Source organism: Taudactylus pleione, unplaced genomic scaffold, assembly GCF_031769625.1.
Source record: "Taudactylus pleione unplaced genomic scaffold, aTauple2 ptg000073l, whole genome shotgun sequence".
NCBI lineage: Eukaryota > Metazoa > Chordata > Amphibia > Anura > Myobatrachidae > Taudactylus > Taudactylus pleione.
Window position 1 is genome coordinate 6,590,001 of NW_028284475.1, and position 17,500 is coordinate 6,607,500.

The window sequence follows — 17,500 nt, forward strand, 5'->3', positions numbered from 1 at the left end:
AGATGCCATGACGTCTCTCCCATCACTCACTGCGGGAGCCAGAAGGCGGAGCTCATTACTGAACTCCAGCCCGGCTCCTGCAGTGGATGCAGCAGCCAGTGAGAGTCTGTCTGACTCTCACTGGCTGCCAAAACAAACACATAGCTGCCTGGCGCCGGCGGCGGTATGCTTGTTTCTGTGTGTAGTTCAGACTGCACTCACTGCGGTCTGGACTACAGTAACCATCGGCAGGCCACGAGGAATGGCTCCACGCAGTGGCGGAACTCCCGGAGACAATGGAGTCATTTGCCGCCGGGCGCCAGCCCTGAAGGGGGCACCTGGCTCCATTGTCGACGGGCACTGCATGTAGGAGCACCACTGATACCTACAGAGGTTGCACCCCCTTCCGTCTCCATTTGCCGGGCGCCCGCTGAGTGTGTTACCAGCGGGCGCCCGCTCCATCTTTCCTCCATCCCCCCGGTGCCAGGAGCAGCCGGAGGACGGAGCTCACTCCTGAGCTCTGTCTTCCAGGTTGCGCAGTGAACTATGGGAGTGACGTCATGATGTCACTCCCATAGTTCCGAGGAGCGGACGCCGGGGAACGACGGCAGCAGCACTGGAGCGGGGTTCAAGGTAAGTATTATTGTTGTTTTTTTTGTATGTGTGCATGCGGAGTGCTCACTGGAGAGGTCTTACTACTGGGGGCATTACAGGTGGCTTACTAGTGGCACTACTAAGGGCATTACAGGGGGGACTACAGGTGGCTTACTATTGGCACTACTGGGGGCATTACAGGTGGCTTACTATTGGCACTACTGGGGGCATTACAGGGGGAACTACAGGTGGCTCACTAGTGGCACTACTGGGGTCATTACAGGGGGGGCACTACAGGTGGCTCACTAGTGGCACAACTGGGGGCATTACAGGGGGGACTACAGGTGGCTTACTAGTGGCACTACAGGGGGGGGACTACAGGTGGCTTACTAGTGGCACTACTGGGGGCATTACAGGGGGGACTACAGGTGGCTCAGTAGTGGCACTACTGGGGGCATTACAGGGGGGGCATTATAGGGGGCTTACTAGTGGCATTATGGGGGGCACTACAGGGGGCTTACTAGTGGCACTACAGGGGGCTTACTAGTGGCACTACAGGGGCACTATGGGAGGGGGCACTACAGGGGGCTTACTAGTGGCACTACAGGGGGCTTACAACTGGGGGAATAACAGGGGGCATAACAGGGGGCTTACTAGTGGCACTACAGGGACCTTACGACTGGGGGTATACTACTGGGGGTATCATATGGGGGAACTACAGCGGCATTACTACTGGGGCATCATATGGGAGCATCATATGGGGGCACTACAGGGGCCTTGCTATTGGGGGCACTACAGGGGCCTTACTATTGGGGGCACTACAGGGGCCTTACTATTGGGGGCACTACAGGGGCCACTACAATTGGGGGCACCACTACTGGAGGTACTGCATAGGGGGACCACTACTTGGGGAACTGTATAAAAGGAACTGCATAGGGGGGTGGCGGCAGCTGGGGCTGGCATAGGTGCTAGGGGGGTGGTAAATTTTAATTTGGGGGGGGCACCAACATTTATCTTGCCTCCGGGCACCTGGGATAAAGTTACACCACTGGCTCCACGAACCACGGTTTGAACACCCCTGACCTAAGGAGATGAGATCCCCACATACTGTTTGCCAACATTTAGTTTCATCATTGGGCTTTCAAAGAATTAATGATATGTTCAGAAGGGAGGTAGTTATAATCCCGACGGTCGGGATTAATGGCAGGTAGAATTCTGGATGCTGGAATCCCGACATCTGTCAGAATACCAACGGTAAGTACGGGGGTTAGGGTTAGGTACTAGGGGGAGGGTTAGGGTTAGACACTAAGGGGGGAAAGCAGTTGGGAAGCCGAAGGACGTAATCCCGACTGTCTAATCCTGGCAAGGCACTAATGACAGGAGTCAAAATCCCGACGCCTGTCATTAGACCTACGCCGGGAGCCCGACACCTGGCTTACCAATTAAAGGTAAGCTGGGCGCGTACAGCCGTGGGGGGGCTTTGGTGAGCGTTAGGTTTAGGCTGCGGGGAAGGGGGGTTAGGTTTAGGCACTTATAGGGGGAGGTTAGGGTTAGGCACCCCTAAGGGAGGGTTAGGGTTAGAAATAGGTTAGTACTTACCTTCGGACAATCGGGATTTCCTCCTCTGTCGGGCTGCCGCTATCGGGATTTGAACTGCCGGTCATGCGGCCAGCGGTAAATCATACGGATTCCCTAAGGGGGGAGGGTTAGGGTACTGACTGACAAGTGTCAGTATCCTAAACCTGTCGGGATTCTGACTGCAAGGCATCCTGTACCCAACCCATCCAGAAAGTGGTGTTGACTTTATTGCAGAGTGTTTTGGGTGATTGATACAGCATAAGCGACATCTATACAGACAGATTGTGCTATGCTGTATGTTATTTTTTTGATGCAGAGGACAATAGACTTCATCTAGTGGACTCACAGAACTACATCAGAGGGATTCATCAGAAGATTAAGGATGGATTCTCGTCTGGATCACATGGTGAACATTTCCCGATTGGAAATGGTGAATATATATTTTTAATTCTGAACCTCACTGACCGCCAATTGCCATATATTAGAATTTTTCAAAGAATATACTGTAATGCAAGTAAAAGAAACACAATGCTTGGATACAGTACCTGTGAGGTATATTGTTATTACAATCACTGTCTGTCACACTAACCTATATAGATAGAGGTACAGTATAAAATGTTTCTCACACGTCACATAAATATAAGTCACAGCTCATATTAGAGAAACATAACTCACCCTTAGAGATAACAAGTAGCCTGGCAGGGAGACTATAATCACCACCAGCCCAACACTTATATTCTCCACTGTCTTTCTCTTCTGCAGATGTAATTATAAATTTCTGTCCGTGCTCCTCTGAATACTTATGGTTTTGATACCAGTAATAGTAGTTATATTGTGCCGTAGATTCCACATCACATGATAAAGTGACTTTATCACCTTCATATACAGTTTCCCAGTTAGGAGTAAATGTCACGACAGGTCTGACTGCGCCACCTACAAAACAGATGTTAAAATGCACGTATAGTACATACGCTGCCACATGACAGGGAGGGAGACTTCAGGTAGTTATTAAATTTTTTTTTTAAAAAGAATGATTTCAACATGGTTTAGCGTCAAATTTATTAGCCGCTGATTTTTCATAAACCTTTCAGCATCTTATAGTACGCAGGGTTTATCGATATTATGAATGTATTAATCAAACCCCCATGGCGACTGAGGCAATTTGCCCATATATACTAATGGGCAAACATCTTAGAACACCCCCATTTTTACAGTGTTTATTGAGCTTAACGCAGTTTAATCTCACAGGGGGAGATGTATCAAACCTTTGAGAGAGATAAAGTAGAGAAGTTCCCAATCAGCTTGTAGTTATCAGCTATCTAACAGTCTATACAATGACAGGATCTGACTAGTTACTATGGGGACACCTCCACCTCCTCTCTCTCCAAGGTTTGATAAATCTCCCCCTCAGTGTACTCTGAAAGGAAAGCTTAGAACATTATACATTCAGGGGAAACTTAATATATGTCACGATCCCCCGAAAACTTGTATTTTTTCCTGGGGATTTCCCAGAAATATTATTCTATAAATAGGCCCCAAATTCTATTACTATTTTTCAAACAAAAACAACTTTTTAAGTCTTTAGACAAAAAGAAGAGAAGTCCCCACCGCATCTGATTGGCTTGGAAGAGCCCCTTAGCTCTCAGTACTAGGATAGGGGTCATCATCTTTTCTTTGCCTCCAACGTTGTTAAAAGCATATAGACCTGCACTTGGTAGGTCAACATGATTGGGGAGACATAATGTTGCAGAGAGACAGGGGAGTGGGTAATAATTACCCAGGACCAGCATTGTCACAAGCTGTGCAGGAGAATTTCATTGTTTTGGTTTTGTTTTCCGAATAGGAGTGGGTCACACCTCCCAGAATTTGGCCACACCCCCTGTCGTTCCTGGGCCCGCAATGTGACTTGGTGGCCCGAATGCATTTGCACATAACGTTAGACTTATACAGTACTTATACAAAATAAATTAAGTTGGACGTAAACACAGGTTTGGGGAGTGAGATATTTCCGGCCAACCACAATAGCAGTTGTTTATCTCCCTTCTTATCTAGGAGAACATTTTTATGAATTTGCATAAAGCACGCCCACTTCCTGTGCAGCCAATCCCATGCTCACTGGGACTATGTAAATCCCCCAGCCAACAGAGCAAGCTGCCATAGTACTTTGCAGTGTACCTTATTCCAGCAATCCCTGCTGCTAACTCCCCTGGCACATAGGACTACTTAATCTGGCTACTGGGATCCATTGCTTGGTGAGAGTAGCTACCACTTCTTGCAGGGCTCCCCAATTCCCATACCCACCTAGGCATCATATAAGGGGTCTATGAACTAATCCCTGGCGAGAGATAAAGTGAAGAGAGATAAACCAACCAATGAGTTCCTAACTGCCATGTCACAGACTGTGTTTGAAAAATGACAGGAGCCGATTGGTTGGTACTTTAGCTCCGTCCACTTTATCTCCAACTAAGGCTTAGTCAATAGGGCTTGATTCACTATTGTACGCAACTGCAATTACACACGCAATTGGCCAATCGTTGCATTTTTCACATACATATGCATAGCAGTGCGTGAGCTAGCCACTGCGATCGGGACTACGCAGACCCTTCGCAGAGTGATTGACAGAAAGTGCCATTTGTGGGTGGTGACAGGGATGGTCGGCGAAACGCAGGTGTGCCAGTTACAGCCTGAGGCCTCGAAGCGTGCGTGGAAGTTAGCAAATCCTGAGTAAGGCCAGAGCTTGTGCAAGTGTGCGTGAGGCTGCGATGGTACTCACTGTTACCGATGGTTTCACAGTCTTGCTAAACATTACGGATGTGTGTAAGGTAAGGTGGGCGTCCTTGTGTAGTGCTGCGACGGCATAGCGATCGCAATGGATTAGCACACTATAACAGTTGAACTACTGTACATGCGTAATCGCTATTGCGTACGCAGTTGCGTTCCGTAGTGAATTAGGCCCTTAGACCCCTAAATGTGGCCATTTACAGAACAAAAGGCTAAAAGTACTACTAAACACGAGATGTGTTCTACATTACTTTCTACTAATAAATAATCAGCTCTTTACAGGGATACTGTAATGTACTTACATGAATTCTTCACAAATACTGATACTGAAAGAAAAGAAACAGTAACGAGTAAATAGAAATCTCATCTTAAAGAAATCCAATACAATCATCGGCTTTATACAATTCATAATGTCCATTGGGTTTGCCCAGTTGGAGCCCTCTGCATCGCTTCCCTTTCAATATAAGGAAGTGTTTGATCCGCACATGTGGAGCGCGGTCTCTGCTGTCCGATATGAGAAGAGGACAAGCAGGAGGGAGGGGTAAGTGTCCCTAACACCATGGAATGGGTTCATAAAGTATATACTAAAAGTACATCCGTGGTCAAAAGTTTTAAGAATGACACAAGTATTGGTTTTCACAAAGTTTGCTGCTTCAGGGGTCTTTGTACTAAGCAGTGATAAGTGACAAAGTGAAAAGGGATAAGGTACCAGCCAATCGGCTCCCAACTGTCATTTTTCAAAAACAGCCTGTGAGATGACAGTTGGGAACTGATTGGCTGGCACTTATCACAGACTTATCACTTTTCACTCTGTCACTGCTTAGTACATAGACCCCTCAGTGTTTTTAGACCTTTTTGTCAGAGGTTACTATGGTATACTGAAGTAAAATTACAAGCATTTCATAAGTGGTAATGTATGGGAGCAAATGACAGTAGATCATATGGTTTTAAACACTGAAAAAAGGACAAATAAAATTGGTTAAAACACACAAATTTAACCAATTTGAACAATTTGGCTGAACGACCATTTTTGGCTATTTTCCAGTGTTTGTGAGCAAATGGATGATTGTCATGTGCTCCCATACATTACCAGGTATTCACACACAGGTATCCTGTGTGTGTGTATTTAAGGTACATTCTGAATGTGAGACCCCTTCTTTGGGCTAGCACTCTTCCTGCCTGCCCCAGGTGATTTTAACTGGTATGGGTCCTTGCATTGCAGTACACACATCTAATGGGCTCTATGATAGGTAAGACCTAGATAAATTAATTAGTGTGTCAGTATTAGAGATGATAGGGACCCACCTGTATAAGGTTCACCGTGACGTGGTAGGTGGGCAAACATCTTTGGCCAAACATGTACTAAGAAACCTTACATTTAAAACCATGTTAATTATTGCAGTCTATTATAGATATTTTGATCACTTGTATTCTTAGTGCTTATAGTGTGTACATGCTCCTCCCCCCCCCCCCCCCCCTCTCCTTTTTGCTGTAGAACTACTGGTCTCAGCATGGTAGCACCTATTATCATGTTTAATATTAGGATGTGCAGCCCAGCCCCTCCCATTCATTCCAAACAGCCAGATTGGACAGATAATTGTATAGTGTATGCTTGGCTTTAGGCTTTTTTCCCCAAAGTCAACTGCACATGCGCTGGTCTCCGGTAACATGGCGTCCACATTATATCCTGCACAATGTGCTCTCCCCTCCTTCCTCTACAGGCTGTGACTGAGAGGGTAAGTCATTTTAGGCTGTAGATAGGAGAGGGAGTTCAGAAATGTGGGGAACAATAATGTTATATGTGGGGAGGTGTGACTGGCATAGATGGGGCATGTGGGGAGGTGTGACTGGCATAGATGTGGCATGTGGGGAGGTGTGACTGGCATAGATGTGGCACGTGGGGAGGTGTGACTGGCATAGATGTGGCATGTCGGGAGGTGTGACTGGCATAGATGGGGCATGTGGGGAGGTGTGACTGGCATAGATGGGGCATGTGGGGAGGTGTAAGACACGTGCAGAAGTGGATGTGACATGTAGAAGATGTGAGGGCATGTGGTGAAGTCAGAGGATTTGTGGGGTCTGAGGGCATGTGGGGGTATTTAGTAGCAAGTGGGGAATCTGACTATTAGTCCTGTCGAGAGCTCAGTCCTGGGGACTGTGGCTACCCCCACTCATGTGCCATGTGCAGAAGCGGTGTCTTATGCTGGGGGCAGGGTGTTCCACAGTCTTGTGGCTTTGTTGGCCTCTAGAAGGGTCAGTCCCTGGGTACATTGTACGCACCCCCAATGACCGTGCTGGGGGTATATGTTGTAAATTTGGGGCATGTGAGGAGCATAGGGGGCATTTGGAGATCAGTGACAGGGGGGGGGGGGGCACCAGGTTTGTTTTGGGCTGTTTCATCATGACTAAAGTTAAGGGTAATGTGTGGCCCTTTTTTGAAGGTTGGAGGGCCACACACGCAGCCCCTAAAGTACATGAGACTGCCCTAATTATGTTTGTGATTCAAACACGTTTATGTCACAGTACAAAACACACAAACTTCATTCAAAGAGTCTCAACACGAAAATAACTCACATGTACTTCTCACTTTAAGTGAATTGCAGTAAATAGGCAGAATTGCATAATATATGTAGTGCCTTAAAGAATAAAACTATTTACTATCTGAAACCGTTCATGACTTTAACATGTTTAAAGATTTATATTATTAATTATAAACATACATTTCTGTAAGATTTCATTTCATTACCGGTATAAATCACAGACAGCTGTAAAACCCACAGTGATATCTAACGCAGCACAATATTACCCATCTATAACTGTGATTCCATCTCTAAGATCCTGATCTCCACGTATCTATTTATCTGGTCACATAGAGATAGTAAGAGAAGGTTACTGTACTTACAGATTAGGATGATGGATGCCAGGACGGACATGGTGACTACGCAGTGTGTGCCAGCTACCAGTCTGCAGGCACTAATCACTTCCTCTTTTGTAGTTACGCTTTTTAATTTATAGAAAAACAAATTACAGGAAATAATCTGACACCCTATGTTCCTGCCCCAAACGTTTTGCACATTATAATAGGGAAGTACGGGTTCCCTGGAGACAAACTCAACACTACCACCGAGCACAGGAATGATGGGGAAATTTCTGGTGGTCCGAATCTGAGCTTACTATAGCCCCCTCCCCCTCCCCGGCTTTGCCACTACCCTTCCCCACACCTCCCTCACAGTCGACAATATCACTGTCTCCCCTGTTCCCAATGCCCAATGCCTTAGCGCTGTCCTTGGTGCCTCCCTCACAGTCCTGCGCAGCACTGTCAAAATCAGCCCCTTACCCACTCAAAGTAACAAAAACCCTGGTTCATACACTCATCATTTCCTGCATGGACTATTGTAACCTCTTCCTTCATCCGCCTCTCCCCTCCACCATCCATACTGAGGGCTGTGGGGCATCAGTTACTGCCCCTCTCTGTAATGCTGGCCGTATACTGAGCTGAGGAAACTACTGTTCTGTGCGATTGTCATTCAGTTTATGGACATGAGCGGTAATAATTCACAGCATGAAAATGGTCGGGATCGTTTAATTTGATTAACAAGTAGGATTGAGCGTCACTCAGTCTATTCCATGCTGGGAAGTGCAGGTGATTCCCAGAAAAGTCATGCCGGCTTTGGAGGCACTGGGATATCATTCAGTCGCTACATTTGGTTGCATCGTGTAGTCTATAGTCAGCTGATGGGAGGAAAATACTAACATTTAAGCCCCGTACACATTGGATGATTTATTTGAACGATAGATTGTTCAAATTGTCCTAAACGATGAACGATGTGCGCACCCGGATATTGTTAACGAGTGCAGCACAGCTCTGCAACAGCCCCCCCAACCCCCGCGCGCCATCATTCGTTGTTGCCAGTATTGGCAAGTGTGTATGCACTTACCGATGCCAGCACCCCCACCGGACCCGCCGCATCAGACATCGCTGGGTACACACATCGTCTAGTGTGTACCCAGCTTAAAACGTGTTCAAGCTTGGTTTACGGCAATCCCCATATGTATCAACCTCAGGAAAGTGATACTTTACAAAGCTTGTACCCGATAGGCAACGCATTCTATATAGATGGCGTTACCTATAGAAACCTTTCCACACAAATCCTCAAAAGGGACTTGAAAGCTCTCTGTACCCCCACGGCTTGTAACGAAACTGGATCAGAACCTCTATATACCCCTGCCTATACCTTCTGAAAACCTTCCTATAAACCTCTAAAAATAATGCTAATTGTGTACGCAGTATGACCGCAAATAAAGACAGGAGTGGAATCTGTGGTTCCAAAGCACAAGTATTATTCAGGTAAAAGTACAGTCAGTTACACGCAATCTATACATACACAATTTAGGCGTAAAAGGAAATAATACAGACCCAAGTACAGTATACATACGCTGCGCCTCCGGACCCAGAGATAGACCTCAGACTAGAGACCCTCAGTACATACAGCATTCAGCATGGACTAACTAACCAGTATTCGGACACATGTATTTATCCCCCCCAGACTAAAACAGGACAAAGGGGAAATTTCCTACTGATGTCATTGGTTCCCAGAGGAGAAGCATATGTTACAGCACATTTAACAGGCTGATTCAAATAGACTCCCCCTGCCTCTAACAGCAGGGGAATCTTTCTAATAACACCTCCTGTAACATTCCAACAGCTAAACATTTAGTTGCTTGTAAGTTCTGCGATCCGTAACTTGAGTTTGCATGATGCGATCTCTCCACCGATAACACCGGGATGCTGTAAAAAGCGTACGCATCAGAACAAGACCAAACATAACTTGCTTATCATGTATAATACCTTAGTTATCAAAAACCTTTATTTCTCAGCATTTAAACTAACTTAACCAACTTGAATCATACATTTGATGCTTATTGAACCTTATGAGTGAATATGAAATGTGTGGGTGTTCAGGGTTTTGTATAAGGACGCTAGTTAACTTGGGGCAGATGCGAGCGCATAAAGCTACTTTTTCAGCGGTTTCATACAAAGTCTTATGCATTCGCTAATATGCGATTAGTTAATAGCGCTCTTGGGAGTATCATTGTGTGTATGAGAAATGATGAAAGAAGCGATCGCATAGTGCTATTATAAATATCGCCAAATGTACTATATTGTGAGTTCACCTAAAATGGCGCTTAGGCAGCCATTCGCAAAATGAACTTGTCTCAGCCAATTATTCAGCTTCGACAGTCCACCCTTTGATAGCAAACAACATGCTATCACAATTTGCTATTTAAATTTATTTTAGGCTTACATTTACATATTATTTAGTGTTATTCTGGGATGGCACAAGGTGGGTCTTAATCCATCAATAATGTGTCTCTGGGTGGGGACATAAAACTACTATTATACGCACACCGTGGATCCTGGAAGATCATGTGACAGGTGTGGGAATGCACTAGTCTTATAACAGCAGTCTTGAAGGGGAATTTGAGACATTACATTGTCTGAGGTGTTCTATAAATAACATTTCATTAATATCTTCTATGCATGTCTAAATATTATATATTTAAATGATGGTACTTCCTAGCTCAGGGTTGTAATGCAGTTCTGTATCTACCTCGGTATACATATTATCATTTCTGACCACCATCATTGTTTCATTCTTTCGTTTCACTCTGTTTTTACATTTTCCACACTTCAACACAATAGGAACACACCAGACGCATATGCCAATTACTATGATGACAATCAGTATAAGGATCAAGAATTTGTCTATGCTGGCGATCACTTCCTGGACCCATTCCCCTAGACCAGAGAACCATTTCACTGGGTTCAGCCATGACACCCATCCTTCTATCTTTTCCCCTGCTTCAGCCACTGATGCGTTATGGTTCTTACGAAACTCCCACTTTAGCTGCAGAATCTCATCCATCTTCTGATCTATCACCTCCTTAGGGTCGCTGGTATCATTGGTGACATAAGTGCAACACTTTACTCCAAATTGGGTGGCTAACGTTATGCAATACCCTCCAGTAACAGCAGTTAAATAATTCAACACTAGCCTGTGTTGCACTAGTTCTTTCTTGTACGCTTGCAATTCTCTCCCTGTGTACCTGAATGTGTCATCATACATCTCGGTGATATTATCTATCAATTTAGCAAGTTCCTGGATATATCTAATATTTAATGTACCCCTAGCAATCCTAGTGGGATCCAGGGCGACTAAAACTTGGAAGCCAGTTGTCTCACTGATTAACTGAGAGGCTTTATGCATATCACCAGGTATCATATTTCTCTTGCCTCTGTGTTCATATTGTGTGTGAAGATATGGTGACGGTGTGTTTTTATGTATTCCCAACATTTCAAAATGTGTGAGGGTCATAACTTCTGGAAATATTTTTCCCAAATAACATAACAATTACAATACTAAAATTGGTCAGAAACTCCCCTGATTGGCATTGCACTCCTCCTGACTCCACTCCATGAGCTCCGCCATCAGCTCACATCTCCTTTATTGGTCCCCCATCACAGACACTGAGTATCCCCAAACAGATCATCATGACAAAAACTCTGGAAAGAAAAGAACTAGGATGACCACAGCAGACCACTCCATTGCTGGAACCACTGATCTACACATTTCTTTAGCTCAGATATCTCACCGTCACCTTTTTAATTCTTCCGGCACAAGCTCGCAATCGACAGGTCCACGTTATCGGCCTTGTCTCTGCCTTGTATCTCCACCGGTTGGTTAACCTCCCTATAGTGAGTGGAATGGACCCACGTATCTTCCCTGGCCACCCTTTGAGGATGCTGTATCATCAGATACGGACCTTTCCACCGATCAGTCAAACGACCTGAGCTAAAAAAATTTGGATCATAAATTCTTCCAGATTTTGACATCGTGACAGTTTGCATTAGACATGTTAGTTAATAACACTTTCAATTTCGGTTATTCTCATTCATCTTCGTGAGACCCTGCACAGTAACCTCATCATATTTTCACATGAGGCTGCCTGTTTGAACAGTATCTCAAAGGGGGGCAAATAAAGGAAAAGACAGTCTGGGATAATCTCAGTGTTGTTACCCATCATCTTACACATGTTCTTGGAAACGTCACCTGTAAAATAAGTCCCCCTATCATTTTTAATAATTCTAGGGATATAGTATCTGCATACAGGTTCCTGCAATTAAATCTTGTTATTACTAGCTACTGTTCTAAATAATGCCTGTGCCACTGTTTTGGATAGTATTCCGAGTAGTCGACCTCAGCCTGGCATGGCTGCCGTTTATCCTCAGCAACCTTGTGTCCTATGAGTGGGAGATAAAGCACAACCGTTTAATATCATTCAAACATGACCTAAAATACAACAATAAATCATCCACATTTTACATTAGAACAGATCATTGATAGGTTGAAAAGATTATAAACAGTCATATAAGGCCTGGGAGAAGATACTGGGGTTACCTATGAACCCATGGGAAACTCGTGTTCCTGTGTGGTGTTCTTCATTTTGCAGTCCTTACTTACGTGTCCCACTTGGTGACAGTTAAAACATAATTTTGAACGAGGTGGATGAAAAGATTGTTGTGGGATTTGAGCAAGAGGGAAAGGTGGTGGGTATGGGTAAGGATAGGGAGGGTAAGGATATTGTGGGGGATATGAGTATGGGACCTGTGGTTGTATATGATATGTGGGGTAAGGATGTGTTTGCTGTGGTGTGGGATTGGTGAGGACGTGTAATTGTTCAGGTGCATGTGTGTGTGTGGGTGCAGGTGTGTTGGTTGGCTGTGATGCTATTGTCATTCCTTCCAGAGGATCGTATATAGAAGAGCCCCGACTATAAAGAATAATTTAGTTAGAAGTCATCTTCATATAGAAAAAGAGGAGAGAAATACATGGCTACAAGAAAACATCTCAGGATTCTACAAATGTGGAAGATGTAGCGCATGTAAAAAAACCAAAAGTGTCACCACTAAACCTACATGTAACATCATATCACATACTACAAAGAAAGTTTTCAAAATAAAGCACAAAATATCATGTGACTCAAAGGGAATAATCTACCTACTATCTTGCCCTTGTGGTACCAATATGTAGGGAAAACAATACGTAAATTGTCCATACGAATAAATGAACATCTGAACAACATTAAAAACAATAAGGAGAACCATAGTGTCTCCAAGCATTTCCAGGAAAAGCACGATAGCGATCCCTCCAAACTGTCTTTTGTGGGTCTAAAGCAAATAAAAATTCCATGGAGAGGAGGGAATCTTAATGATATTCTGCTAAAAGAGGAAACAAAGTTGATTTTTGAATTAGGTACATTACAGCCTAGGGGCCTTAATATTGATTTTGACTTGGCACCTTTCCTGAAAACTTGAGGATGAACTCAGATCATTGACCTCTAAACTATCAGAGGTATCTCCTTTATACTAAACTAGGAGCCCATCTGTAGTTATTTATGTGTTTGTGATGTCCGATGTTATATGTATCTTCCTTGTTATTTTCCTTTATTTTATTTTTAATTTTTATTTTCTTTTTGTTTTTTATTTTCTTTTATATATATATTTTTTATTTATTTTAATTTTATTTTCAGTATTTTTATCAATCCACCTATACTCTTGACTAACATGAATTTGGAAAATAACTTTGAATTATCACGGTTTTCATTTTGATCAAATATGGACGTCCATTGTATCCTATTGAGAGTAGGAACAAATGTGATGAATACTATCAAAGGGACTCCCCTAAAAGACGGACAACATACAACTGCACGTGGCCATCTTGGTTCCTGGCAACTCCCAAACGGGAAGTGACGATATCGGAGGGAACGTACACAGATGACCACGCGGGAGAACCAGGTGATCGGCGCATCCTGACTGAACAGGAAGTGACGGTGAAGCCTGGACCACATGGATCAGAGGTGCAGAATGAATGGCCAGACGAAAAACAAAGAGATAACCGGATATGACGTAACCGGATGTGACGGCCCGCCGACCGGAAGTACACGTAGTACGGCTGGGCGGAGAGCGACAATCAAGCAGGTATATAAGGCGGCAGAAGTGAGACCCACACACCATCCTGAGGAAGCCTAATGACAGGTGAAACGCGTTGATGACAGTGGAGGGGGACCTGGACGTTATACTGCAGTTTATCAGGTACCCTTTAGTTTGCCGGCAAACTTTTCAACTTCGCCCCCTGCTTGGATTTAATTTTTGGACTACATGTGTTGAATTAAAGACATTTCACTACCAAAGGAAACTTCCTGGATATTGATCCTGAATAGGGACCAGAATAATTCGCTATTTAGCGTGTCTGCATCCCCCTTTTTTATTCTATTTTATTTTATTTTATTTCTCTACTCTATATGTTAGTATGTCCTACAGTTCTATGTTATTTGTTACGTGTTGTAAGTCAGTGTTTTTTAAATAGTTAGCATGATCAATAAACCTGCATTATAATTATCACTGCTTATTTCATTTATTTAGTATCTATAGGATGCGCTAGAGGTTTTTCTTTTATCCACTATATCTATCAGGGAGGGTGAGCCCCCTTTTTTCCTTCCTCTAAAAGCGATACCTATAGGATCTGTAAATATTAGCGCTACCTTCATTTTTGTTTTATTCCTTCCAGAGCTTTGATACTGACAGCCATTAGTTTTTCGCTCTGGGTCTCTCTCTTCTTTGTGATATTTTTATCATGTTCTATGGCAGACTCTATGAGGTTATCTATTGTGAGTCCCCTCCAGCCAGGTTGTGAGGTCTGAACCCGAATCTTTAAATCGTCTTTCAGACCATCCATGAGTACCGTGACTATCATTCCCCTGTGGTGAGTGCTATCTTTAATATCTTCTATCCCAGTGTACTGGGTGATAGCCCGGTCGCAATAGTCTTCTGCAGTTTCACTCTCCTTTTGTTTGATTGTGAAGATTTTGTTCCAGTTAACTACTACTGGAAAATATATACCCAATTGAGTCACAATGCGACCTTGGTTTACTTGGTCTGTTAAGGGAACGTCGCCATCCAATACACAGTCCGTGATAAATTTTGTCACGTCGGTATTGCGTGGTAGACAGGCCCTTAACACCACACGCCAATCTTTATTAGTGGGCTCATGAGAACTACCAAAATTTCTCAAAAATCTTTGACATTTGGCTAATTCCTTTTTAGGATCAGGGAAATCATTTATGATGGAATTTAGTTCTCCCCTTGTCCATGGACAATGCATTACTACTTCCCTCGTGGGCACTACACCGTTTGCATCCGCATTTCCATTCGGGATAGTTATTGTCCGAATGGGATGCAGACCGGCAGCGTTGCTACCTCTGACCTGGTTACCTGGCTGGGGGTTTAATCTGCTGCTGCTATGTATGGTATTAACAACTTCCTCTATGGGTGCAGAGTGTTAACACTTCCCTTGCTGTTACCGATGGAGATGGCGGCACCACCCGTGATTGTGGTGATGCAGCATCTATCATTTGCACAGCATGGGAAATGGCAGACATTACAATAGGCTCATCACCTACATCATAAACATTTTCTTTATGGTTACTTAACAGAGGGTACAAGTTGCTTGTTAAATTTTTATGGGTATTTTTGGTAACTGTACTTGCACCTCCATCCACATAAGGTGGGGGAGGTGAGCGTGAACTGCTGGCAATACTCTCCACGACGCTACCTTGCTGCACGTGCGCGCCAATTTGCGGCTCGCCCGTATTGCAACTCAGCGTCGCGGATGTATTTTCTGGCAATGCGTTCGCAACGCTAGTTTGCGTAGTTTACACATTTTTAAGCCAAGCATCCCCTTCATGCTGCCATAGTTTTAAACATTCAAAATACTTAATCTTTTTCTCTCGGGATCGCACCATACTGATGTGATCCTGGACATTATCTAACACATTTTTGTCAAAACTACCAATTCTGGGAAACGGTCTAACACTCTTCCTCGTCATATTAAACCATAAATCACAATACCTTATTGCATAAGTACCGTACTTAGTATGCATAATACGACGGGCTGATCCAATCGGAGCCTCCATTAGCAGCACATCATTGCCTAACATCTCTACTGTTTGCGTGGCTCCCATTCTGAGACAACTCCTACGCTTTTCAATAAAAATTGAAACTGGTGAAAGACAATCAAGATACTTTCACCTACCTGCGGACGATTTAAGTCGGCGGCGCCCACACACCTGGATAAGATTTAGTAAGGCCACTTCCACACCTAGATAAGATTTGAAACAGGCAACTTCCACACCCGGATAAGTTTTAGTAAGGTAACTTCCAGACCTATGAGAGTTTATATGTCGGCCACTCTCACGCACCTCTACACAACAAAGACAACATGTACACCTGCTACTGTGTATAGAACGGTAAAGCTGCTTACCGAGCGGCTAGGCTAACCCTTGCACCTAGCCCTTAAGGATCATACGATACCCTTAACTTTGTTCAACAAGTATTTACTGTTACACACTTTTTTCCTGCGCAGGAAAATAAACGTTAACCCAGATATTGGTAATATAAAAAAAAAATGTAAACTTCAATGGCTTTGTTCAAACACGTGGCAGCAGAACCGGAAGTGCGTATACGCTATTGTGCGACTGGCCGCATACACAATTATGCGACTACCACACAACCGTATAATGACTTTTTAACTGCGTACGCAAAAATGCGTTTTAGCCGCGTACGCAATACTGCGGCACCCCTCTAAACACAAGGTTCTATCAACAGAGGAAAACAAACTTTTTCCTCTCTTGTCCCTGGATTCTAGTCAGCTTCCTTAATTCACACGGAGACGGATAGCGATCTTTCAGCACAAAGCGGTTGCAGGCAAACCCTGCATGTGGCCACTCCACCCTTTGCTGAAATATCGATGACCGTATGTACCGTGTGAGCAGGTATGTGACTTCTTTACGAGCCCCCAACTAACGAAACTGGATCAGAACCTCTATATACCCCTGCCTATACCTTCTGAAAACCTTCCTATAAACCTCTAAAAATAACGCTAATTGCGTATGCAGTATGACCGCAAATAAAGACAGGAGTGGAATCTGTGGTTCCAACGCACAAGTATTATTCAGGTAAAAATACAGTCAGTTACACGCAATCTATACATACACAATTTAGGCGTAAAAGGAAATAATACAGACCCAAGTACAGTATACATACGCTGCGCCTCCGGACCCAGAGATAACCTCAGACTAGAGACCCTTAGTTCATACAACCTTCAGCATGGACTAAAAAACCAGTATTCGGGCACATGTATTTATCCCCCCCAGACTAAAACAAGACAAAGGGGAAATTTCCTACTGATGTCATTGGTTCCCAGAGGAGAAGCATATGTTACAGCACATTTAACAGGCTGATTCAAATAGACTCCCCCTGCCTCTAACAACAGGGAATCTTTCTAATAACACCTCCTGTAACATTCCAACAGCTAAACATTTAGTTGCTTGTAAGTTCTGCGATCCGTAACTTGAGTTTGCATGATGCGATCTCTCCACCGATAACACCGGGATGCTGTAAAAAGCGTACGCATCAGAACAAGACCAAACATAACTTGCTTATCATGTA

The 17,500-nt window shown here is 44.0% G+C and overlaps 1 protein-coding gene across 1 annotated transcript in view; it reads right to left on the reverse strand.

Moving 5' to 3' along the window:
* LOC148532592 (basement membrane-specific heparan sulfate proteoglycan core protein-like) overlaps positions 1–17,500 on the reverse strand; it is a 114,732-nt gene that overhangs the window by 42,403 nt on the left and 54,829 nt on the right. The window contains 2 exon segments of the mRNA XM_088467519.1: positions 2,827–3,084; positions 5,235–5,258. Coding sequence (XP_088323645.1) covers positions 2,827–3,084; positions 5,235–5,258 — 282 coding nt within the window.